The sequence below is a fragment of the Rhineura floridana genome, chromosome 10, assembly GCF_030035675.1.
Source record: "Rhineura floridana isolate rRhiFlo1 chromosome 10, rRhiFlo1.hap2, whole genome shotgun sequence".
In the NCBI taxonomy this organism is placed as follows: domain Eukaryota; kingdom Metazoa; phylum Chordata; class Lepidosauria; order Squamata; family Rhineuridae; genus Rhineura; species Rhineura floridana.
The window spans coordinates 68,895,212-68,921,379 of NC_084489.1; the positions used below are offsets into that span (position 1 = coordinate 68,895,212).

Consider the following 26,168-nt stretch of genomic DNA (forward strand, 5'->3'; position numbering starts at 1 on the left):
TTAATGTGGTTTTACTCTGTTGTACACCGCCCTGAGAGCTTGTCGCTAAAGGGCGGTCTAAAAGTACAATAAATAAATAAATAAATAAAGTAGCAACATGAAATTAAAAGAAGGTCTTGAATATACTACTATAAAAACATGAGAGAAATAGACAACACTTAAAAGGTAATAAGGAAGGTGCCACAGACACCTAACTGGAGAGGTCATCCTACAGTTAGAATGCTGTCAAAGAAAAGGGCCTCTCTTGCCCTTTTAGCACCCAAAAGCTGGAAATAGCTAGAGAAGGACCCCCAAAGGAGATCTCAATTGGTGGATTCTTTTACAACTCACCCCTCACTTTCAGAAGTCTTTTGCCATGCAGCAAGGGGTGGCTGCTGTTCAAGATACACAAGCCCAAGGATTTCATTTTGATGGAATTGTTTTACTCTGTATTTGAATTATGCATAGATTTTCTAATTGATTTTATGTATGTAAACTGCTTAGAAGCCATTTTAGCACATAAGTGGTATATAAATTAATTAAAAATAACTGATCAATTATATGCATCTTGGCCAGGTGAAACTTTTCCAGAATTATTTTCTGCTCTGCTTCCTAGATAGGATCAAGCAACTCAGAAAGAGGGATGGGAAGTTTCTTCCTTAAATGAGAGGTCTGTAGCTCTATTCCTCTCTCAGTGACAGAAAAATATAGGTGTAAAAAGCACACCAACTGTTTTAAAAACAGAAGTAATGGTTCATGTGGATATGAGCCTTACCATTCTGTTGACTCATTAATTGCTGGTTTGCTCCAGGCTCCACCATCTACTGTTCCAAAACCCACATCATCGTGGGAACTGGAAGACGACTGGTCTGAGAGATGTGGAGGTAGTACCGGCAGTCCATCATCTTCTATAATGACCATATCATCCTGGGGCATGTTGACTGTCGGAGATAGCTGGTATTTACCTGCATGAAATGGGAAGGAGAAGAGATTAACTAAACAGAGAGTGAAAGGAGCTAGATATGAATATGGGAGAGAGATGTAATGGCTTGGTGTGCTGAGTGACTGTGCGTGCCATGTGGGGAGGTGAAGAAACAGGGTCTATTCTATGGCTCTGTTTTACTCTACGGTAGGGATGAGGAACATGTCCAAATGTAGTTGGACTACAACTTCCATCATCCCTGACCACTGGTCATGCTGGATGGGGCTGATGGAAATTGTAGTCCAACAATATCTGGAGGGTCACACTTTCCCCATCCCTGCTCTATAGATATCCAACTATGCAGGGCATGATGTCCATATGGGAAAGGATCAAGATACACTCCATTGTCAAAGAATAACATTGCTAGCCCTGATCATTTCAGCTGTGAGAAACTGTTTGGACAACTTAGAAAAAAAAGAGAGAGAGAGAGAGAGAGAGAGAGAGATCCAATTCTTCTAAAAAGTTTTTTTAGGGGGGAAGGGTTAGAAGAAAAAGAACTTGACTGCACGTAGACCCATCACTGTCAGACTGAAATGAATGCATTCAAGTTTGCATAGCAGCTAATTCTTTGCCCAGCAAAAGCTTCTTTGATGGACAGTTTAATGCTGAGCCTAGTAATGCACTCCTTTCCAAACATACTGCTGCCTACAAGATTGTTAACTCTGTGGCTAATAACGTCTCCAAAAAGCTGAATGCGAAACAGTATAACCTTATGGCATTTTTCAGATGAAGCCTCCAAGGTTGAGAGGCAAAAGCAATTCAGTGGCATGTCTAGGTTTTCTCTGCACTTCTTAATATTTCAACATGAATGAATGATGACATTTTAGTAGCTGCACTGAAATGTAAAAGAAAATACATTTATTTTACTGCAGATGTGTGGGTTGGGGGAGAGGAGCAGAAGACACTTCAGGTCTATGCCAGACACAATGAACCAATGAAAATAATCACTAATATTTCCAACTAATGGCCCATGGACAGCTTAGGATGGTATATATCTGTTTGCACCCCCTCATTTCCACTGATGTCAACATGAAGATGTGGGATAGACAGTGCCATGATGGATTTGTTGCTGGTTGAGGGACAATACCCAAGAATGCTCATCAATGGCTTCTTGTCATCTTGGATAGAAGTGACAACTGGGGTACCAAAGGGCTCAGTGTTGTTCAGCATTTTTATAAATTACTCAGATAAAAGAGTACAGAGAATGCTCATCAAATTTGCAGATAATAGCAAACCTGCAGGGGAGCCAAAACCTTAGAAGGACCTGTACCAGATTTCTGCATAGTGCCAATGATGAGAATTTCATCTCCCCCGCCCCGTAACACCTCCCAAACCAGGGTAGGACCCTGACCTTCATTATCTCTGCTGCTGCCATTCACTGCCATCCACTGGGCCCCCAGACACACTTCAGCAATGGAGAGGTGGCACTTTTGAATGGGAGCTACTCTTGGCTCCCATCTGTGTGGCCACCCACCATCTTACGTTATCCAAACTGCAATGCCCTCGACCACAGTTCTACCCTAGAGCCCTTTAAATTTCATAAGTATATGTACTAGAAAACCAATAATATGGCAACTTCATATGCTAATGTAGCAATTCTCCTCAATTCTTTGAAAAAAATCAGTTTTGGACATAGATGGCAACTTAACAAGAAACAGTGACCCTAACTGTTTGGTATCTTGTTGTACTTGATGTTCAAGGAATTTTTTTTTTCCCCATGAGTACTTTTTGTGTGGTCTCCTTACAGTAAAGATCCTTGTAGATCCGTATCATATGAAGGTTTAAAAACAAGGCTAAAATTGACTGAACTCTTCTTGGCTCTTCCTACGATGCAATTTCCCATGGACCTTGACTGCAGAAGGGTGGTGGGGGAAACTATCAAACTAAGTAAGAACATATAATTCCCATAAGGAGGAAATGACCCCACAAAACCTCAATATGCAGCCATTGTCTATAAATACATGCTTGCATATTTAGTGAGTAGGACTAGTTGTCTCTGCTGTACTGTGGATCTGCTAGCAGTTATTATGGTCCCCATATACTAGTTGTTTCATCTAATATTGATGTTCAAGAGGATATCTTATCTATTATCTGTGCTGCTCTAAAATGTAGGTTTTTTAACTGCATTTTTTAAAAAACAAGATACAAATTGGTTAAACATTAACACAGCGACAAGATATACTAATTTTCGTTTGATATCACAATTTAAAACAACATAGGTTTTGCAAAACTGTCTGTTAATATAGAAGTAGTGTCAAGAAATGCAGCCTTTGAAAAATATTTGAGACTTCTGGCAGGCGAATAGAATAGAATCCCTATGTATTGATTACACTTGAAATCAAATTACTAGTTAGCTCAGATGATCCTAAAAATTATTAAACATACACTAATTGCTTAACTTCACTCTCAAGCTCCAGCACGTCAATAAAGTTTTTCTGCTTTTGTTTACATTCAGTCCATTTTCTATATTTGTTTATATCATCTTTCTTTACAAGCTCATGTTTTGCAGAAATTTGAAAAACAACTGGTAAATTCTTGACGCAAGTTTGGGCACGTGGCACTACTGAGTGTTTTGGGGCTTGTTTTTCAATATAAGGAAATTACATTTACTAACAAAGGATTAAGAAACACAGATCCAGTTAGGCATCCTATAATTAGGTGGACATCCTTACTTTCTAAGAACATCAGAGGAATTGCTACATTAGTTATCATTGCTCAGAGCCTCTGGATAGGCAGATGATTTGTTGGTACAGGTGCTAGGAGGATTCCAGGCAACTAAGCAAACCCTCAACCCCCTCCCCCCCAAAACCAGGGATACGCAAACATAGTCATCTTTCAGGAGTATAGTACAGAAACCCAGGAAAATATGTATATTTCAAGTGGCCACATCTGTAACCATGAATATGTGTGTTTTGCTTAAGATTGCTTAGGTTGTTTTGTATGCAGAAGGTCCCAGGTTCAGTCCCTATCATCTCCAGGTAAGGCTGCAAAATATTCCTGATCTGAAATCCTGGAGAGCTGCTGCCAGTCAGTATAGACAATACTGAGCTAGAGGGATCAATGGTCTAACTCAACAGGCAGCAGCTTCAAGAACTTTTACCAGCTCTGTGACTTACAATAATATTTGTATTTTATTGTCCAAGATTCCTAAATATAATCTGAGACCTTTTGTTATTTCACTCTTCCTTCAACCCACGTTGCGTAATATCCAGCCCGATGATGAGAGCCCCGAACTTTGTTCCCTATTTTGTGACCTTTCGGTCAGTTGAAATGAAGGCTCTGCACATGTACATCTCTTAGGCTTCATCTCCAAACACATATTGTCATTGTACAGTTTTTGCCCTATGCTGAAGATGACTTTCAACAGCTGCAGTATTTTGTTTTGTGGGACCCAACTTCTTTGCTGAATTTATACTGTTCTCTTCCACTTGGAAAGGTTTCGTTTGTTTTTAACATTTGAATGGTTTAGTCTTTTTTTATATGACTGTATGATATATTGATGTAACCGACCCTGAGACCTTATGGTGAAGGGCGCCTAAGAAATCTTATAAATTGTTCAAATATAGCCAGAGCAGTCAGGTCTTTAGCCTGTCATCAATTATGCAATGGTCTGAGGATCTTACTGCCCTCGCTACATTTGAACATACTTCTTACTGACATCAATTTCATGTGGATAATTATTTGGACATTGGAGGGCTTATAGTAACTTATATGTTTTGGTTAATATGGATGTGCTGATGGTTATTGTCTATTTAATGTGAGGTGCTTTATTATTCTTATGTATTATTTCCTTTCCTTTTCCTTTTGTTTTTTTAATCACCTCCCCCCACTTTTTCTTAAATTTGTATACAAAAAATATAAAAATTATAAAATCTTATAAATAGATAAATATTAGAGATGCTCTGGGCCAACATTGTATGCTCAAGCATTTCTTCAAGCTGCTTTATAGCTGTAGCACCATCATCAAACTAGCTGGCAGGAACAACATGCGAGGAACTTTGAATGGAAAAAGAATGCAGACATCAGACTTCCCAGCCCAGCCCTGATGCAATTTCCTTATTGAGTTAGCACTGGGCGGGCTTGCAGTGGTTGTCTGCCAAGGGGTGAGCAATCAGCAGATCAGAAAAGAAGATTCTTGCTTGCAAGATGAGAACAGAATTTGGGGAGAACTGCTGCAAGCTATCCTACTTGCATTCAGAACTCTGTGCAGAGGAAGTGATTGCTGCAGGGATTCCATTAATAAGCCTGGAATTCTATGGCTCCGAGTTATTATTATTATTATTATTATTATTATTATTTATTAAATTTATATACCGCCCGACTAGCAATAGCTCTCTGGGCGGTGAACATAAAATAGCATAAAAATACAATGAATAACAAAATAATACTAAAATACAATCAACAATCCAATACAATAAACATTTTTAAAAGTAAATCAGTGTAACTTAAAATGCTTCAGAGAATAGGAAGGTTTTGACCTGGCGCCGGAAGGAGAGCAGAGTCGGCGCCAGGCGTACTTCCTCGGGGAGACTGTTCCATAGTTTGGGGGCCACCACTGAGAAGGCCCTAGATTTTGTCATCACCCTCCGGGCCTCCCTGTGAGTTGGAACCCGGAGGAGGGCCTTCGTAGCAGAACGTAGTGCACGGGCCGGTTCATATCGGAAGAGGCGTTCCGCAAGGTATCGTGGTCCCGCACTGTATAAGGCTTTATAGGTTAATACCAACACTTTGAATCTAGCCCGGAAACATATTGGCAACCAGTGCAAGCTGGCCACAACAGGTGTTATATGCTCGGACCGCTTGGTCCTTATCAGCAATCTGGCCGCCGCATTTTGCACTAGTTGTAGCTTCCGAACTGTCTTCAAAGGTAGCCCTACGTAAAGCGCATTACAGTAATCCAAACGTGAGGTTACCAGAGCATGTACCACTGATGTAAGGTCCTCTAACTTGAAGGTACATGATAGAACAATCTTGGCTCAGGTTTGGAGTCTGGATGGGAGATGACCTGAAGGCTTTGTGTATGTTGCCCTGAGTGCCATGAAGATCAACAGTGGGATATAAATGTATGAAGCATTTGGTGGGAAACTTAAAGAATGTGGAATATAGCTGGGTGTGACAGCCCTTGTTCCCTTGGGCCCCAACACTGCCCTTTTCTTGGGAGATATTCCTCCATATTTCACCATGGCTACTTGGTTCTGCTAAATAATCTGATGAACTGATTCATAAATGAGCTATGAAACTTACTCTTTCAGATTGCCCCTAAAGAAGGAAATGTGTACTTCCAAAACTTGTCAGACTTTAATAAACTCAGGTACTTTTGAAGGCCTGCTTCTCCCTTGGCTTCTTGCTAATGAATACATGCGGGAAAGAAATTAAATAATACAGGATTCATCCACAGAAAACCAATGGCACATTTCAAATGACTTTTAAGTAGTATAGAAGTTTAGCCCATTTCCCTGCTGCCTTTACCCCATGGGAGAAGACAGGATAAACAAAAGGGAAGCAGGATAGTCTTAAAGTCTAAAGCAGGCTCCTGCACTTTTGCTCATGTTCATTTACTCAAAGCCAAATGGGTATGATATTTGGAGTGCATATATGAAGCCTGAAAATGTGCAAGTGAGAACCATAGCAGAGCTCACTTATGCATCTTGTCCATATCATCCATTTAATGTTTAACCTTCATACCAGTGGGACTCCTGCAGCACTCCAATTTGAAAAAAGGAATTCATTTTCTAAAGTTAAAACAGTGGAATTAGAAATAGATACACCACTGCTTTGGGCATACTCAGAAAAGGGATTCCAAAATCAATCTATGGATATCCATAACGTCTCTGTCAACACAGGAAAAAGGACATTTTAGCCCCTACGTTTGAGTTTCAGATGAGCTACTTGGTAAATCCAACCATTCCTGTGACAAAACTAGTCTTTATTAACTGGATCTCTTAGACTCTGAATTGCTACAGAGCAAGTACTAATAACCTCATTATCCACTGGGGGCCATGAAGAGAGTAGGCTACTTAATTCAAACAACAGAGGCAGAAAATTAGCCACAAGATTTTAAACATATAAAGCAGAAAAAGGCTCCCAAAACAAGCATTATACTAAGTACAAATCAGATAAGGTTGACATGAGCTTATCTGGTTTTTGAGGGGGGAAACTTAAATGAGAGGTAAAATCAATGCTGAAATTTAACTGATACATTCTTAATCATAACACTCATTGACTTTACAATTAATGAAGCTGCACTAGGCAGATCCTCGTATACTAGCATAAAACAAGTCTCGCCACCTCAGACAGAGTAAAACACTTCAAAATGTTTCTGTGGCTGCCACCTGCTCTGCGATCCAAGACTTATTTTATCAGTTTATTGACTTGCATTAAGAAGCCTCTATGTTGAACTTGGGGAAAAGGGGAAAGGCATGCTTCTAAATTGGTCACTATAATTTTCCAGCTCCGGGCTGTCCACATACATAATGCATCCATCATCTACAGGTAAACCCTAGAAAAACAGATGATCCACAAGATATGATTAGCCAAGTCTGCTTCACTTACCCATTATCCTACTCAAGGCGGCATTCCTGATGGGTGATTCGCTGAGGCCCTCTATCCCGCTGTACAGTGAATGGGAAATCCTACGCTCCCTGTCATCCAGCATTGTTTCAATAGGCAGTTCTGGCCCTGGGGGACTCCCAGGTGATTCCAGCTGCATGGAAAGGGGGGGGAAAATCAGTGCTGAAGGTCCATTTAACAGCATGGGAGAGAAATGACAACTTGCTGTGGGCCTAGAGCTGGCTGGGCACCAAATGTGCTAGAACTTTTCACCCTGGACCACAATAATTTGCAATGACAGTGCTGCTTAATGACCAACTTTCTGTGCCACTTCACACTTCACATCCTACAAAGCCTTGTCAGACTCCATCCCTTTTCAGTAGGAAACATGCAAAGACAAAGCACCATGTTCCGGTTTATCTGTGCTGCACGTATATACTTGGGCAAGCAGGCAGTCTTGTATATTTCACAATTATCTGGCAGATGGCCTGGACCCCTTTCACAGACTGACAGCTTATCAAGACAGGAACCATCAGAACAGTTGCAGGGAGGTACAGAAACAAAAGGGAAAGGGGGGGAAAGGAATTAATGACAAAACAAAACTTCATGTGGGATGCAATTTCTAACCCTGTTCTAAAAATGGAACAATTCGCTTCCATATGCAATCATTACACAATTTCCCCACCTTCTTCATCCCAGAAAGCCCAAAGTCAAAACTATGAACATATACCAAGAAATATCCTGCACATTTAGAACTGATACTATAATTTTGAATGAACATTATTTTTCAACAGATTATAATGAGGTCCATTGCTTGTGTTTCAAGGTAGTGGGGGAGACGGTTGCTGTAGATGCAGTCAGTGTTTCTGACCCTAAGGGTAATAGGCTTCATCATTTCAGGGTCTGGGCAGAATCTCATCAGCTTCACTACACATGATTTTTGTCCCACTTTCCCCAGCCCCCTGCAGGCCTAGTAGTGGCTTTCAGAGGCCCTTGCCCAGCAGGGTGCCAAGAATCAGCGTGCCATGAAGAGTCAGGAGTGGTAAGAAGGAGAGAGAGATTTATGCTTGGCAGCATATAGCAAAAGAAAAACGAAAAACTGCCTTCTCTGTTTTCCCTTTCCATATCTCTACATACCAGATGCAAAGGGCTAGTGCAGAGGTAACACTGATCTGTTAACCACAGTTTTAACAGACAAGGTGGGGGCCTCAGGATCACATACCTACAGCTGTCCCCCTCCAACGCATATTCTCCCCCAAATCCTTATCTTAAGGGCCTAAACCACAGTTAAAGCTTAGATCAGCACAAACCTTACCAGGGTTCACTGTTCATAAAGGTTTTGGAAACAGCTTCAAAATCTTGTTAATGCTAGTTTGCCTGCAGGCTAAACCAATTAGAAGGTAACTACTGTAAAGTTTATGCCATTATTTCCATAAATTATAATCAAACCACAAAAACTGGAGTCTTTTGTGAGACCAATCTTTTGTACACTCATGCAGCAGGATTATAACGGATTCCAGGCAAATCATGAAAAGCATGGAACATGCATGTGACTCCAACAAATGTTGCAAACACTCTATATGAGTTGAGAACTAAATGAACATTGAATGATGCGGATAACAGTCCTAAAAATTATAAGTAACTTTTCTTACAATAAGTAACAAGCGCTTGTACATCATCATATGCTATGTGCTCCTTGCTTTTGATTAATTTATACTACTAAGGGGAACAAAGCAAACTATGCATTAATTTTTGCAAACATGGGCCTGGCCATGCTTTACAAACCTCTAGACTGAGCTACTGCAATATGCTCAACATGGGGCTGCTCTTGAAGAGCTCCCACAAACCCTTAATTGCTTCAAAACACTGACACCAGATTATTGTCTGGGACTGACTGGAGCATATCACTTTGGTCCTTTGTAATTTTAATTAGCCACCTCTTCATTTTGGGGCTGAATTCAAGGTGCTAGATCTAAACTTTAAATCCCAGAGAAGTTTGAGATCTAGTTACTTGACTGTGATCAACACAGAAAGCTGCCTTGCCCCATTAGTTCAGTTCAGTCTACGCACTGTCTGGCAGTGGCTCTCCAAGATTTCAGGTAGAAGACTTTTCCAGCCCTACTAGGAGATGCTGGAGAGTGAAACTGGGACGTTCTGCAAAGCATGTACTTGAGCACTGAGCAACAGCCCTTCCCCTATTGAAGACCCTCCTTGGGTTCTCCCACCAACTGAAGTACTGCATATATGGGACAGAACCTTCTCACTTGTGGCACCAACGCTATGGAATCCCCTCTCCATGGAAACTTGTCTGATCCCTTTTTCACTGCCATGCTGCTGCCCTTAAGACCTTTGTTTGAAGCAGCTCTCAGGGGTCACTTTTGACTGCTCTTGCTGCTATGACAGGAGTGGGGGGGGAGAGAAGGGTTCCCCCCTTTTCTCCCTGAGTATTTTTGGAAGGGACTTTATTGACATTTTGATCATTTGTTTATTGCAAACATTTTCATCTACTGCTAGCTGCCCTTAGGCCTGGTTTGGAATCTCCAGCTGGGGCAGAATGCAGCAGCTAGACTGCTGATGGGAGCACATGACCAAAAACATGTTAAACTCCATTGTTAGAACATCTGCGCTGGCTGCCCATCTACTTCTGAGCCAGGTTCAAGGTCCTTGTATTAATTTACAAAGCCCTGAACAACTTAGGTCCAGGGTACTCTTATATCCAAGCTCAGTCACTGACATTGTGGTATACAGATATTTTATAAATAAATAAATAAATTTATAAAATAAAATAAAATTTATTTATTTAAAAAAAACATTTTTATCCCACAACATACAGCTGTGCACTTTTGTTGTTGTTATATGCCTTCAAGTCAATTACGACTTATGGAGACCCTATGAATCAGCAACCTCCAAGAGCATCTGTCATGAACCACCCTGCTCAGATCTTGTAAGTTCAGGTCTGTGGCTTCCTTTATGGAATCAATCCATCCCTTGTTTAGTCTTCCTCTTTTTCTACTCCCTTCTGTTTTCCCAGCATTATTGTCTTTTTTAGTGAATCATGTCTTCCCATTATGTGTCCAATGTATGATAACCTCAGTTTCATCTTTTTAGCTTCTAGTGATAGTTCTGGTTTAATTTGTTCTAACATCCAATTATTTGTCTTTTTTCCAGTCCATGGTATGCGCAAAACTCTCCTCCAATACCACATTTCAAATGAGTTGATTTCTCTCTTATCTGCTTTTTTCACTGTCCAACTTTCACATCCATACATAAAGATCGGGAATACCATGGTCTGAATGATCCTGACTTTAGTGTTCAGTGCACCTTTGCATTTGAGGACCTTTTCTAGTTCTCTCATAGCTGCCTTTGCCAGTCCTAGCCTTCTTCTGATTTCTTGCCTATTGTCTCCATTTTGGTTAAGGATTGTGCCAAGGTATTGATAATCCTTGACAAGTTCAGTGTCCTCGTTATCAGCTTTAAAGTTACACAAATCTTCTGCTGTCATTACTTTAGTCTTCTTGATGTTCAGCTGTGGTCCTGCTTTGTGCTTTCCTCTTTAACTTTCATCAGCATTTGTTTCAAATCATTACTAGTTTCTGCTAGTAGTATGGTATCATCTCCATATCTTAAATTATTGATATTTCTCCAATTTTCACACCTCCTTCATCTTGGTCCGATTCCACTTTCCGTATATGTTCCAAGTATAGATTAAACAAATAGGGTGATAAAATATACCCCTGTCTCACAGCCTTTCCGATTGGGAACCAATTGTTTCTCAATATTCTGTCCTTACAGTAGCCTCTTGTCCACAGTATAGGTTGCGCATCAGGACAATCAGATGCTGTGACACCCCCATTTCTTTTAAAGCATTCCACACTTAAAATATTAACAATCTGTCCTTAACATCCTCTACCCACCTGAACAGCTATGGTGATAAAACAGTGATAGTAGGTTCCCACTATTCCTATGCATGTTAATGGGTGAAGTTGGTGTTCTAATCCACTTTAGAGAGTGAGAATGGACTCAAGGGGTAGCAACTTCTAATTAATGTGAACTGCACAGGCCTGACCATGCACATGTGGTATTTACAAGAAAAATATCTGCAATCAACCCACAAGCATAGCACCATGTTCGAGTTAGGGGATCCCATAGCACCAGCATGAAGGATACAGGAAGGATTTGTAAAACTTGCAATACTTCAAAGTGGGTGAAGCAGAATGGGAGGACACTGTATGAAGTATTTTGGTTCAAAGCTATCGTCTTTTAATATAAATGAGATATTTAATGAAGTTCTGAATTGTAGTCTTATCTCTCCCAGTTTGATCAGCACTAGGGAGATTTACTGCTTTGAAGGGTCAACACAATTACAATTGGAGGCACGTCGGGCTGCAGGAGAATAATAAACTTGCCATGCAAGTGAATTAGACTCAATAAGGTTTAAATTGTGAAATGAGGATTTGTTTTATTCAGGTTCCCTCCCTCCCCCAAATTGCAGATTACTACTGACAGTTCCACTGAGAAGTAAATTAAACAATATTCAAAGCCTCTGATATAAAGGAATCAAAGGCAAATTTAAGAATAAAAATGTTAAACTTTTGAAATGCTATTAAAAATATGAGAGAGAGAGAGAGAAAAGTATCCAGGGACTGAAGTTGCATGCCAAGTATATTCACACAGATGAACTGCACTTTGTTTTAACTTTCTTAAAACAAAGGGTGAAAATTACCCTAACTGACTAACATGACTTATTTTCCCAGGGAGACAGGACTATATCTTCAAGTTTATATAACAAATGTCTAGTTCTTTACTGAACCACATAATGTAGCCATTTCTCAAGACACAACGCACATCTAAGAACTATTGATTTCCCCCCTTTTCTTTTTTAAAAGAGGGACAGAGAAAGAGGCAGCGTAGGAACTCAGAGAGAGAGGAACAGGCATTTGCCCCAGGTAAACTGGTAAGCAGCAGCAGCCTACAGAGAGGGATAAACAACAGCACCTTTGTTTAATGGCTGCATTTTGAAAAGAGGGCTGGCATGTCTTACACTTTCATGGGAAAAAAAGACTTTATTCAGCATCTAATTAGCATATCAAAAACCAGATTTAAATCAAGACATCAACAGTCAGCCACACAAATATTTAACTAAAGATATAATGCCTTTTATAAACTAACAACAAAAAAACTACCCCACAAAAGTTTTGGGGAGAAGTGGAGGGGAAGACGGCACAAAAGTCTTTTTAAAAAACACATTTTTGTTGGTTCTTGTGCAAGGAAGGTTTGCACAAAGTAAATTTGTCAAAGCAAGGGCAAACTTTGTTGACAGGAAGAGAACAGATGGGGCAAAGGAGAGAACCAACCAAGTTCTAATCTGTCTTTTTTTTATCTCAGCATTGCCCAAGCACTGGCTGGGACTGATGGGAGGAGTAGTCCAGAAGACAGGGAGTGCTGCAGGCTGGTGAAACCTGCTTCCTCTACTTTGGTGACTTTATGACTGGGCCTATGACTGTCAGACATTACTTTATAGCTGGTGTAGCACAGGGGTTAACAGCATGAGCTATGAGTCTAATGTCTCCAGTTCAAATAGATAGTATATGTAAGGCCAATCCTATTGCAGAAGCCATTGTGAGTGTTACTGGGATGTGTACGTGAGGCAATTTCAGGTTTAGAAGAAATGTGCTAAACAGAAAGTAGTATAATGATAATCATCTTATTTCTCTACCCTGGCACCATGTGTGGTGGATAGCTGCACATGATGGGATGATGGGTGAGAGGGAATCACCCAGGCAAGGTCAGAGCCTCTACAAATGCTACAGTTGGTCCAGCCTAAACATCCTTCACCTCAAAACACCCATGACACATCTTCCTCTGTTAGTGAGAACACCTGCTTCAAGCAGCAAGGACTACCCTGTTACCCAAGTGATATACAAGCTAATTACAAACCAGAGGGTAAGTGAGTAACGTAGGCTGGAAGGGAGGCAATCTAGTAGTCCCTGAATTCTGCTTTAGGGCCTGGGCAGTTGACCATAGGCATGGGCACAGCAGCTGCAGAATAAGCAGTGTCTCTGGAAATGTTCCCTATACAGCCAAGAGGATCAAAGAAGAGTCCTGATGGATCAGATCAAAGGCCCATCTAGTCCAGCATACTGGGACCACAGTGACCAACCAGGTCCCTATGGGAAGCCTGTAATTAAGAAATCAGTGCAATAGTACTCTCTCCACTAGTGCCCCCAGCAGCTGATATTTAGAGGCAAACGGTCTCCAACACTGGAGGTAGTACATAACCATCATGACCGGTAGCCACCAACAGCCTGATTCTTTATTAATTTGTTTGATGTAGTTGTTAAGTGCAGGAGTGGGCCCTGGGAGACTAGGGTTCAAATCCCTGCTTGGTCATGAAGCTCACTGAGTGACCCTGGGCCAGTCACTGTCTTTTAGCTTAATCTACAGGGTTGTTGTGAGGATAAAATGTGGAGGGAGAGAACCATGTTTGTAAGCTACTTTGAGCTCTTTGGAGGAAAGGTGGGATATATCACCTACCCTTTGTAATTCTCTCTACTTAAATATGAGACAGGCACCGTCTCTGTTATCTTTTGGGTGCCTACTGAAGACCCTCCTCTTTCAACAAGCCTGTTAAGTAGAGACCTTATCCCAATCTGTGTTTGTGTTGGAACTGCTTTTTAAAATATTTTGTTTTTTTAAAAAAAGATGTTTTTCAAGATTTGTTTAATATGTTTTAAAGTCTGTTGTTTTAAAGATGCTTTAGCATGCTTTTAGTGTTTTTGTTTGCCACCCTGTGCTCCTTCTGGAAGGGCGGGATATAAATTTAATAAATAAATAAATAAATAAATAATATTTTTTGTTGGAACAAATTCCATAGTTTAGCTATGTATTGTGTGAAGAAGTTTTTTCTTTTGTCTGTCCTAAATATCTCACTATTCAGCTTTGTTGGATGACTCTGGGCTCTAGTATTATGAGAGGGGGACAAACTTTTCTCTGTTCATTTTCTACACAGCATGTGTAACTTTATACACCTGAAGATCATGTCCCCTCTTTCCCGTGTTTTTCCCGGAAACTGAATGCCCCCAATGCTGTAACTTTTCCTTGCAGGGGAGGTGTTCCATCTCCCTTATCATTTTGGATGTACTTTTTAAAACTCTTTCTGCATCAACAATATTATTTTTCAGGTGAGGCAACCAGAATTTCACACAATATTTCATGTGCATTCACACCATAGGTTTGTATATCAGCATTATCATATTGACTGTTTTTACTCGCGATCCCTAAGCTCCCTAACATGCCTAAACAAGGACAACTATTCTAAAACAGTTAAAATTACTTAATCTGTTAACTAATTTTAATAAAATGATCTTAATTTTAATGCTGTGTGTTGCCTGGTGTTTTTATCAGTCATCCTATTATCTTTGTACTCTTGGGCCAAAACACTGATAGAACTGGCCAGAAATATGATTCCCTATCTTTTCAGAAACCTGTGGAAGTATATTTTTGTGATTTATATTTTTGCCAAGCCTACTCAGACCCCATCCCAGGGAGGTATCCCCCTCCCCCCAAAATCCCCAACATAATCTTGCCAGAATACTCCCCAAAACTGAGCGCCTTGTTGGGATTTTTAACACACATTTTTTTAAAAAAACAAAAACAAAGTTTAGTGCCAACATTTTGACACACATCTTAATAGTATTTTTAGGAAGTTTACAGCACTTTTAAGCATGTACTCCTTCCTTATTGTTCATATCTCATTTATTAATTATTTTCTTAAAATCATACACAAGTCTACAGCAAAAGAATTGGGGGTTTGGGCCTAGTTTTAAAAAAGGTAAGAGAGTGCCATTGTCTCCTAATCTCTTTCAAGAATAGAATGACAGCTGGCAAGAAACTCAGGTGGATCATACAGTACCATTCTTAGCCATTTGTTAGAAGCTGAAATGTTATTGCACAAATCAGACATGAACAAGCAAGCAGTCCACACTAAAAGACGTATTTGTCCTTATGTGGACAGAGTCATGTTTTAACTAAATAAGGAGTGGAACTTTACCACATGGTCCTTTATCATCTAGATAAGAATAATATGCTCGATATATACTAGGTACTTGATAAATACTACCTGCTCTAACTAGAACTGGTTTGATCCATATCTGAACAAATGATAAAGGGGCAGTTAAATAATCATTGGCACTTCAACAGTATCACTGCCAGGTGATGTACTAATAAGGTGTGGGGAAATGTCCATCTGGAAAAGGAATGCCAAAACAGTAAGTGGTTACATTAAGTTTCCCAGTCATCATTACTTTAATTATCATCTGTCTAGAGTTCTCAGGATGAAGGTTATTAACACTGGCAAGCAGGACACGTGATTTTTAGAACACTTGGAATAGAAACCTGCTATAAGCCACAGTTGAGGAAAACAATACTGTCCCCAATTTATTATTATTATTTATTAAATTTCTAACCACCCTTCATCATGAAGTCCTAGGGGGGTGTACAACAACTGAAAAATACAACATTAAAATGAGTAAAAACAAATTATAGTCAAGTGAATACAGTGGGTCCTAAAAACAAAACAATTATCTTTTTACACCCCCCCTAAAAATATGCATCTTAGCTGTTAAAGGCCTGAGAGTCTGTAAACTCTCATATTTCCATCGTCTGTTGGGCTACTGTGTGCAAATTATTATGGCCTGTAACCCACTGCTTTTCAGCTTGATGGAACCATACATGCTCCTTTTCAAGGACTATGATTGCATGTATGTACAGCTTAAGAAAATTTCAGTATAATGCTATGAAGGGTTATTCAAAAACAAATTCCACTGGGTTCAATACGGCTTCTTCTCAGGTATTGCAGCCTTAACTGGGTATATCGAATTAGGTGTACTGGGCTGGTACCCTCAACAACACTATTCTTCAACCTTGGGTCCCCAGATGTTGAATTACAACTCCCATCATCCTTGGCCACTGGCTAAGATGACTGGGGATTATGAGAATTGCAGTCTGACATCATCTGGGGACCCAAGATTGAAGAATAATGCTCTACAAGATTTCTTCTGCACCTGCTGGGATCTCATTTGTTGTTGTTGTTATGTGCCTTCAAGTCGATTATGACTTATGGCGACCTTATGCATCAGTCACCTCCAAGAGCATCTGTCATGAACCACCCTGCTCAGATCTTGTAAATTCAGGTCTGTGGCTTCCTTCATGGAATCAATCCATTTCTTGTTTGGCCTTCCTCTTTTTCTACTCCCTTCTGTTTTTCCCAGAATTATGGTCTTTTCTAGTGAATCAGGTCTTCTCATTATGTGTGCAAAGTATGATAAGCTCAGTTTCATCATTTTACCTTCTAGTGATAGTTCTGGTTTAATTTGTTCTAACACCCAATTATTTGTCTTTTTCTCAGTCCATGGTATGCGCAAAGCTCTCCTCCAGCACCACATTTCAAATGAGTTGATTCTTCTCTTATCCACTTTTTTCACTGTCCAACTTTCACATCCATACATAGAAATTGGGAATACCATGGTCTGAATGATCCTGACTTTGGTGTTCAGTGATACATCTTTGCATTTGAGGACCTTTTCTAGTTCTCTCATAGCTGCCCTCCCCAGTCCTAGCCTTCTTCTGATTTCTTGACTATTGTCTCCATTTTGGTGCTGGGATCTCATACTACCATTATTTCATGCACCACTCAGGTGCCACAGGGTTGGATTCTCAAAACTCAAAAACTAGAGCTGGAGAGAAGCAGCCTACTCTCTCAGGTTTCTATATTTGGGGACACTACCCTAACACAAGAAGCATAGTCAGCACACACACACACACACAAATATGACTTTTGTACTGTTTCACTCAAATAACTGTTGAACATGTGTTCAGATCAATTGAAACAGAACCTGATCTTTCACTGGCCACTGAGGTCTAAAATATGATGCCAGGAAAGGCTTCTACTGCTCTTAAAAACATTTTTTAAAAATCCAGCAACATAGTCGTATTTAAAATACATACAAAAGCTATCTCTGTGGCCCAGCTTGCTAACAGTTATTTTACCTTCTTTTTATTACAAGACAATATACAGAACTATAATTTAAATCCCAGAACACGTTAGTCTGAAGTGCTATCATTATTTTAACAGTGAGACAAAGAAAAAGTAGCCTCTGGATTAAAGGGGGGGAAAGGGAATTTTTCAACTTATTACCAGCTACAATGATTTCTCCAATCAAAATTCCACCTCCAGCAACATCTCTATGGACATCCCTCATGACTCAAATCAAGACTTACAAAGTTATAAATCTTTGGAATCGGACATAGAAAACAATTATGAGGGTGAACAAGTTGAACATAACCTTTCACACCATGTTATACCTGTGGTGCCTTGATAAGCTTCACAAGCAATACCATTCTCTGGCACTAACACAAACCAGTGACATCCTGAACAGCAGAAGTAGCAATTTCAACAACAGATGTCTGTGGGATTTATGCAGCCACTTCTGAGGAGAAAAAACTGTTTTAATCTTCTCAAACAAAAGCTTGGAGAAAAGCAAGGCAGACATTGTCTATCCCCCAATATTAAACTCTATCAGAAGGCAGCTTGAGCAATGATACACAGGGCCATTTTCTCAATGTGCTTAACTCTGCTACACACTTTATTTATAGGCCTGAGACTTGCTGGCGTCTAGCTGGTTTACCTGGGCCAAAGTTCAACACACTTGTTTAAAACATACTTTATTGAGGCCATGCACTGGAATAAGTGGAAGCTGAGTGACAACTTGCCAACTACATGCTTCCCAGAGTATGTGACACATTTGTATTTATGCTTATTGTCATGAGCACATGCTGCACAATAATGCCTATAAACGCTTATTATCAGGAGGGCACGCAATGAACACACACACACTCACCAAGATCTGAATTTAAAATCCACCGTATATATTTGTATTGTTTCTTAATGTTTAAAACATACTTTCAACCCCCCAAAAGGGTACTTAAAAAATATAAAGGTAAAACATTAGGATGGATCCTGTCTAGATAGTGACTTTGCCTGGATTGTACCCAGTGACATTTGGTTGGTCCAAACGGTGTGGGTAGAGTCTGGATTTTGGATTTTTCCTCATGGACTAATGGCCTCCTTTGCTTTTTACAAATATATTTATCTTTATGTAATGTTTCAAATCTAGTATTTACCAACCAGCCTAATTGGAGTACATGCCAGTTGTACTGAAAGATCAAAAACACACTGCTACTTACAAAACTATGTCCAAAGAAGAAGGCACAACTGGCAATACACCAGTTACATAAACCTCTCTCTTTGCAACCACCAACAGGGTCAGACAGCACAGAAGGGTGGTGCCATGCACCTGGCCTCCCCTGAACCACATCACTGTGCTTACAAGGAAGGAGAAGGGGAAGAGAAAGGCACCAGGGAACTTGGCACATAAGAGTACCGGACTGGCTTCACTGCTCTGCTTACACTGCAATGGCCTTTGCACCACCCCTCCCTCTTGGAAAGCACAGTGACATGGCTGACAGGAGGCCAAGCGCGCAGCAGCTGTCCCTGCCCACCAGTAGAATGTCTACATTAAACTGATGTGTGCAATTGTGATGTAATATTTGCTAAATTACTTAGCTCACCTGTTCTTGTAGCCTTGAGTTTTCTATAGTCTGTATAGGAAACAAACTAAAGTTTCAGTAGCCTACAAATAAACAACAGTAGATGCAGAAGGGGACCTAAAAGCTACCTAGGCCAACCCTCTGACAAAAGATCCTCTAGTCTCGGTCTACTAGTCAAAAGCCAGCACAAGAGAGTGGACAGACTTTAGGCTTGCAGGAGCTACTTTGTTTTTTACTAGAACCCCCAGATCCACCAAGTGGAACCTGGTACAAAAGGCATACACTTACAATTAAATAACCTTGAGCCCAGAAATTTGTTTCCAGTACCAGAACTTAACTATGGACCCCAAGCTTCATTCATTCCAACACTATCATTTGGGGCGGGGAAGTCATTTTGTTGCTGCTATTGTTCAACACTGTCAAGTCAAAAATCCTTGATGGTATACTGTAAAATCACCCAGATTTATCATTAGAACCAGATCTACTTTCTGCCCACCCCTGGGTTACATTATTATTATTTATTATTATTTATTAAATTTATATACCGCCCGACTAGCAATAGCTCTCTGGGCGGTGAACATAAAATAGCATAAAAATACAATGAATAACAAAATAATACTAAAATACAATCAACAATCCAATACAATAAACATTTTTAAAAGTAAATCAGTGTAACTTAAAATGCTTCAGAGAATAGGAAGGTTTTGACCTGGCGCCGGAAGGAGAGCAGAGTCGGCGCCAGGCGTACTTCCTCGGGGAGACTGTTCCATAGTTCGGGGGCCACCACTGGGAAGGCCCTAGATCTTGTCATCACCCTCCGGGCCTCCCTGTGAGTTGGAACCCGGAGGAGGGCCTTCGTAGCAGAACGTAGTGCACGGGCCGGTTCATATCGGAAGAGGCGTTCCGCAAGGTATCGTGGTCCCGCACCATATAAGGCTTTATAGGTTAATACCAACACTTTGAATCTAGCCCGGAAACATATTGGCAACCAGTGCAAGCTGGCCAGAACAGGTGTTATATGCTCGGACCGCTTGGTCCTTGTCAGCAATCTGGCCGCCGCATTTTGCACTAGTTGTAGCTTCCGAACTGTCTTCAAAGGTAGCCCTACGTAAAGCGCATTACAGTAAACCAAACGTGAGGTTACCAGAGCATGTACCACTGATGTAAGGTCCTCTTTACTCAAATAGGGACGTAGCTGGGCTACCAACCGAAGTTGGTAAAACGCATTCCTAACCACCGAGGCTACTTGAGCCTCAAGTGAGAGGGAAGAGTCTAAAAAGACTCCCAGACTATGAACCCGGTCCTTTAGGGGGAGTGTAACCCCGTCCAGGACAGGGTATATATCCACCATCCGATCAGAGAACCCGTCCACCAACAGCATCTCAGTCTTGTCTGGATTGAGCTTCAGTTTGTTAACTCTCATCCAGTCCATTGTCGCGGCCAGGCAACGGTTCAGCAAATCGACAGCCTCACCTGAAGAAGATGAAAAGGAGAAGTAGAGCTGCCATGTCATCAGCATACTGATGACAACGCACTCCAAAACTCCTGATGACCTCTCCCAACGGCTTCATGTAGATATTAAAAAGCAGGGGGGACAAAACCCCATATTGGAGAGCCCGCGGTGTCGAGCAATGTTCCCCAAGCACTACCTTCTGGAGACGACCCGCCAAGTAGGAGCGGAACCACTGCCAAGCAGTACCTCCAACTCCCAACTCCGCGAGCCTCTCCAGAAGGATACCATGGTCGATGGTATCAAAAGAGGCTGAGAGATCAAGGAGAATCAACAGAGTTACACTCCCTCTGTCTCTTTCCCAACATAGGTCATCGTACAGGGCGACCAAGGCTGTCTCGGTGCCAAAACCGGGCCTAAAACCCGATTGAAATGGATCTAGATAATCAGTTTCATCCAATAGCGCCTGGAGCTGGCCAGCAACCACCCGTTCCAAGACCTTGCCCAGGAATGGAACATTCGCCACTGGCCTGTAGCTGTTAAAATTGTCTGGGTCCAAGGAAGGCTTTTTCAGGAGCGGTCTCACCACTGCCTCTTTCAGACAGCCCGGGACCACTCCCTCTCGTAAAGAGGCATTTATCACTTCCTTGGCCCAGCTACCTGTTCCATTCCTGCTAGTTTTTATCAGCCAGGAGGGGCAAGGATCCAGTACCGAAGTGGTTGCACGTACCTATCCAAGCACGTTGTCCACGTCCTCGAGTTGAACCAACTGAAGCTCATCCAACAAAACAGGACAAGACTGTGATCCGGACATCTCACTAGGATCTACTGCTATAACTTGAGAGTCTAGGTCCTGGCGGATACATGAGATCTTATTCTGGAAGTGATCGGCAAACTGATTACAGCGGGCTTCCGATGATTCTACCGTGTCCAGAGGGTTTGAATGGAGAAGCCCCCGGACAACTCGAAAGAGCTCCGCTGGGCGGCAAAGAGATGATTTAATAGTGGCAGCAAAATGATGTTTTTTAGCTGCCTTCACTGCTCCTACATAGAGCTTAGTCGAAGCACTAACCAGCGCATAATTGTATCCGTCGGGAGTTCGTCTCCATTTCCGCTCAAGCCGCCTCCTATCTTGCTTCATCGCTCTCAGCTCCGGAGTATACCATGGAGCTGTATGAGCTCTACACAGGAGAGGGCATGCAGGAGCGATCGTGTTTACAGCCCGGGTCATCTCCGTATTCCACAGAGCGACCAGGGCTTCAGCAGGAGCGCCAGTCCTATCAGCCGGAAAATCCCCCAGAGCCCTTTGAAAACCTTCAGGATCCATTAGTCTCCGGGGGCGGACCATTTTAATAGGTCCCCCACCCTTGCAGAGGGAAGAGGTTACTGAAAGTCTAAACTTCAGCAAGCAGTGGTCTGTCCATGACAAAGGGAGTGTTGTAAAACTCCCCACATCCAGATCACTTTCCCCATGCTCAGTAGCAAAAACAAGGTCTAGAGTGTGCCCCGATACATGTGTTGGACCACTAACATATTGAGACAGCCCCATGGTTGTCATGGAAGCCATGAAGTCCTGAGCCGCGCCAGACAAAGTGGTCTCGGCATGAATGTTGAAATCCCCCAGTACTATTACTTCTCTGTTATAATACATTAATTATAACAGAGAAGAAGTGGGGAACCTGTGGTCCTCCAGGTGTTGCTGGACTAAAACTTCTATCCTTCTGGGTGACTGGCCATGCTGGCTGGGGCTGATGGGACTTGGAGTCCAACAACTAGAGGGCCACAGGTTCCCCACTTCCCCCATAGTAGAGTGTGGATTCCAAGACTTGATTGCAAAATGGGCTTGAAGTAGATAAATGTCAGCACTACATTTGCCAGTTTCAAACAAACAGAATGAATTGCATGTAAATCAGTTCTCTTCATTAACATGCAAAGCATGCTAAAACAAGTCACACACACACGGATGCATGTTTTGCCATTCTTTGCTTATTAAAGGGGAAAGCAGGCATGAATGTACAAATCATCTCAACATTAACAATGTTGTCCAGTTGTTACGAAAGAGGGAAATCCTAGATTCAAAATTTAAACAGCTCTTGTATGAAAACAGCTGTTTTGTTTTTAGATCTCTTCATATTTTATTGGCATAAACTTAAAAAAATCCTGGAGGATTTAACTTATATTTTGAAATCATTACAATTAATTTCAGAGCCCAACAGTTCCACTCATCACACCCTAGCATTAATTTAAGTAATATACACATTGTGCCTATGTACCTACAATTCAGTAATAAATAATAGCCGCTTCAGTCTTTTAAGTTAGATGCCTGGAATGTTCAATGCGACTGACTGCTGAACAAGGGTTTGGAAATGGACTCCTCTCTGGACTAGGTCCAGCTCACTACGTATGAATCAAACTGGTTGCCAAGTGCTTGGCACTCTCTCTCTCTCTCCATATATATATATATATTTGTTGCAAAGAAGCAAAACTGAAACCTTAGGACTCCAATTAGAGATGAACAAGAATTTCATACAGTCTGCGTTTTTAAGTAAATTGTCATAATCCGTACCTCCCACACTAATTATCCTTTATATTTCTGATATAGCTCTCAACTAAAAAATATATACTGAATGTATCAAAGTAAGTTTTTTTTCACTATTTCAGGGCAATATAGATTTAGAAATGTGTCTGTCAAGATAAAATACATATGTATATATTTTGTGTTAAAATATCATTATTTATTATTTATTCATATTGATTGTATTTACTAGTCACTTTTTCCACAAAAAGTGACCTAAAGTAACTTACAAAAAAAGGGACAAACATTAAACCAAGTATAAAATAGCTATTGTACTTAAATAGGATTTTTTTTGCATGGTTTCTGTTTTTCTTTTAAAGTCATATGTTTGCTGCTCTGGGCTCCTGTGGGAAGGAAGGGTGGGATATCAATAAATCAATTGATTAATTAATTTATTGATGAAATCAATCGATTTATTGATATCCCACCCTTCCTTCCCGTAGGAGCCCAGAGCAGCAAACATATGACTTTAAAAGAAAAACAGAAACCATGCAAAAATCCTATTAATCCTATTAATCAATCAATCAATCAATTAAATGATATGTTAATGGAGAAATGGGATGAACAGAACTATCAATTATGTCAGAACCACACCAGGAACTGCAAGCTCTGCTTTCATTCCACAGCATGTATGTGGTGCTAATTTTTTTCCAAGTTTTTAAAGATATTTGGGAGGATTGCTTCCCAGCCTTTTTTGTGTGGAGGAGACCTCAAGCAGACTATTTTTCTCAGTACTTGAACTATGGAAGAAAGGGTGAAGACTGTTAATGAAATCTACAAGCCCCACCTCCTGAGTCCATCCAGCTTTAGCCAAATCACATCCTCCATAGCCTTTTAAACAGTATCCAAGAGGGCCGACCCACCTCTGCCTCCCTTTAACCATGTAATTCAAGCACTGCCTTTCTGTAAATCCTTCAAATATATTCATAAAATACAAGCAAGTGCCCTAGCATCATGGTTGCACACATCCCTGAGTTTATCATTAGCAGCCAGACATTTTCATCCCCAAATCCCACCCTAAGCTGTACATTTTAGGTGTCTGCGAGTGGCAAGAAAACACCCCAATCAAAATTATTTATTTTAATTTTATTTATTTTAAAATATTTATATGCCACTTTTCCAGGCAAGCAGCTTACAACAATATTTTAAAAGATCAGCATTGCTAAAGCAAGAATAAACAAAATTCATAATAATAAAAACAATGTAAGAATATTCCAGCCTCCTTCCAGCAAGCAGAAAGGCCAAATGAAGCAAGTGAGTCCTTCCAAAACGCCTGAAGTGTAGCTGCCCGCTGAAGCTCTACAGGGAGGGAGTTCCAAAAGTGTGGAGCCACTGCAGAAAGGGTTCTTTCTCTCTCTCTCTCTCTCTCTCTCTCTCTCTGTCTCTTGCAGCTGCCCACCTCACAGATCTAGGAGGTGGACACATCAAGAGGGCCTCCAGTTGAGATCTCAGTGTGCAGGCAGGATGGTACAGATGCAGGCGGTCCATCAGATAGCTCAGGCTCAAACTGTTTAGGGCTTTAAAGGTAAAAACCAGCACTTAAAGTAGGGCCCAAAAAAGCCCTGGAAGCCAGAGTGGCTGGTATAATACAGGTGATACTGAAGTTACACAGGTGTTAATGAAGATATATTAATTATATTAGTTGGGGGGGAGAAAAAGATGTCATTGTGAAACATGGATACATTTCTTTTATCAGTTTCAGTACCGTTAATACCTAACCACTTCCAGTTACTGACAGAGTGTGTGTGTGTGTGTGTGTGTTTATGGGCACACACATATATGTAATATCACACACACACACAGGATAATAATATCACACTCACTTCTAAAGTTGGGGTTTTCCATGTTCCCCCCCCTATAATTTTCCCTTTACAAAACAAAAGTTTCCCAGAGCTAAATAAAAAGGTGTACTACTCTTACCTCATTGCACTTGCTTATTCGCCTTGCCACAATGAGCTGAATCGTTCCGCGCTTGTTTCCCTCGGTGGACATGGACCTACGCAGGGTTTCCATGGCATCTTGGTTCGTTTTGCCCAATAACGATTCTCCATTTACTGCTATTAGTTGATCATTCACTCGGAGTCTCCCATCCTGGCAAGGGAATAATGCTCCCGTTAGTAAAGAATAAAGGACGTTTTTGGCATCTTTGGTTGGGAAGAAAAATCTTAATCCTGAGAATTTATGGTTAAGTGAACACCATGATAATGGCTGTTGAAGAAATTGCTGTACACTAATCTTTCCCAGTTATATACATATTTGAACTTCACAGTATTATCATAATCTGTTTATGTAAACAGCACACTAAGTGAAATGTGCAGCTACAGTTGTTCCCTTCTTACCTCCCTGAGCCCTTAGAAGTAATCCCCAAGCTATACCTGTTAGGGGTGGTAGCATGTTACATGTGAGTAATTCCCTTTACAACACAAATCATACAAGGAGTACATTGTCACTTGGGATTCCTCTGTCCCTGGAGCCATGGAAGGCAGAAAGAGAGCCTTGCCCTTGCCCTGACTCCGACATCTTTCTCAGTTTAGTGGCTTCCATGGTTTGCGAGTAAATACAATCTTGGTGGGGAGGATCGTAGCTCAGTGGTAAGAGCATCTGCTTTGGAGGCATAAAGTCCCAGGTTCGATCCCTGGCATCTCCAGGTAGGGCTGGGAAAGACTCCTATCTGAAACCCTGGAGAACTGCTGCCAGTGCTGAGCTAAAAGGCCCAGCGGTCTGACTTGGTATAAGGCAGCTGCCTATCTTCCTTTAAGACAGTAAGGAGACCATTCAGCAGACTTGTTTCTCTTCTTGGTCCCTCTAGCCTTGGGAAACAGGAGTGGATGCTCACTTGCTGCCACTTGTTATACAATCCTACCCACCTCACTCGTTCATGAGGGTAAACAAGGCCAGCTTGTAACTCACTCACTGCTGCTCCAGTTAACAGCCGCTCTATGGTATGGCCAGGCAGGCCTTCAAGAATATCAAACCCAGGATTGTATGTGTCCTCCTGTTGGGGCCACAAGAGTCCTGGGAATCTT

General features: G+C 41.1%; 1 protein-coding gene across 6 annotated transcripts in view; it reads right to left on the minus strand.

The window, feature by feature from the left end:
- PARD3 (par-3 family cell polarity regulator) overlaps positions 1 to 26,168 on the minus strand; it is a 770,287-nt gene that overhangs the window by 268,696 nt on the left and 475,423 nt on the right. For all 6 annotated transcript variants that reach the window (XM_061585584.1, XM_061585585.1, XM_061585583.1 and 3 more), the window contains 3 exons: positions 25,063 to 25,233; positions 7,514 to 7,664; positions 755 to 944 (listed from right to left, as the gene is read on the minus strand). In XM_061585584.1, the coding sequence (XP_061441568.1) occupies positions 755 to 944; positions 7,514 to 7,664; positions 25,063 to 25,233 (512 nt within the window). The remainder of the gene's footprint in view (positions 1 to 754; positions 945 to 7,513; positions 7,665 to 25,062; positions 25,234 to 26,168) is intronic.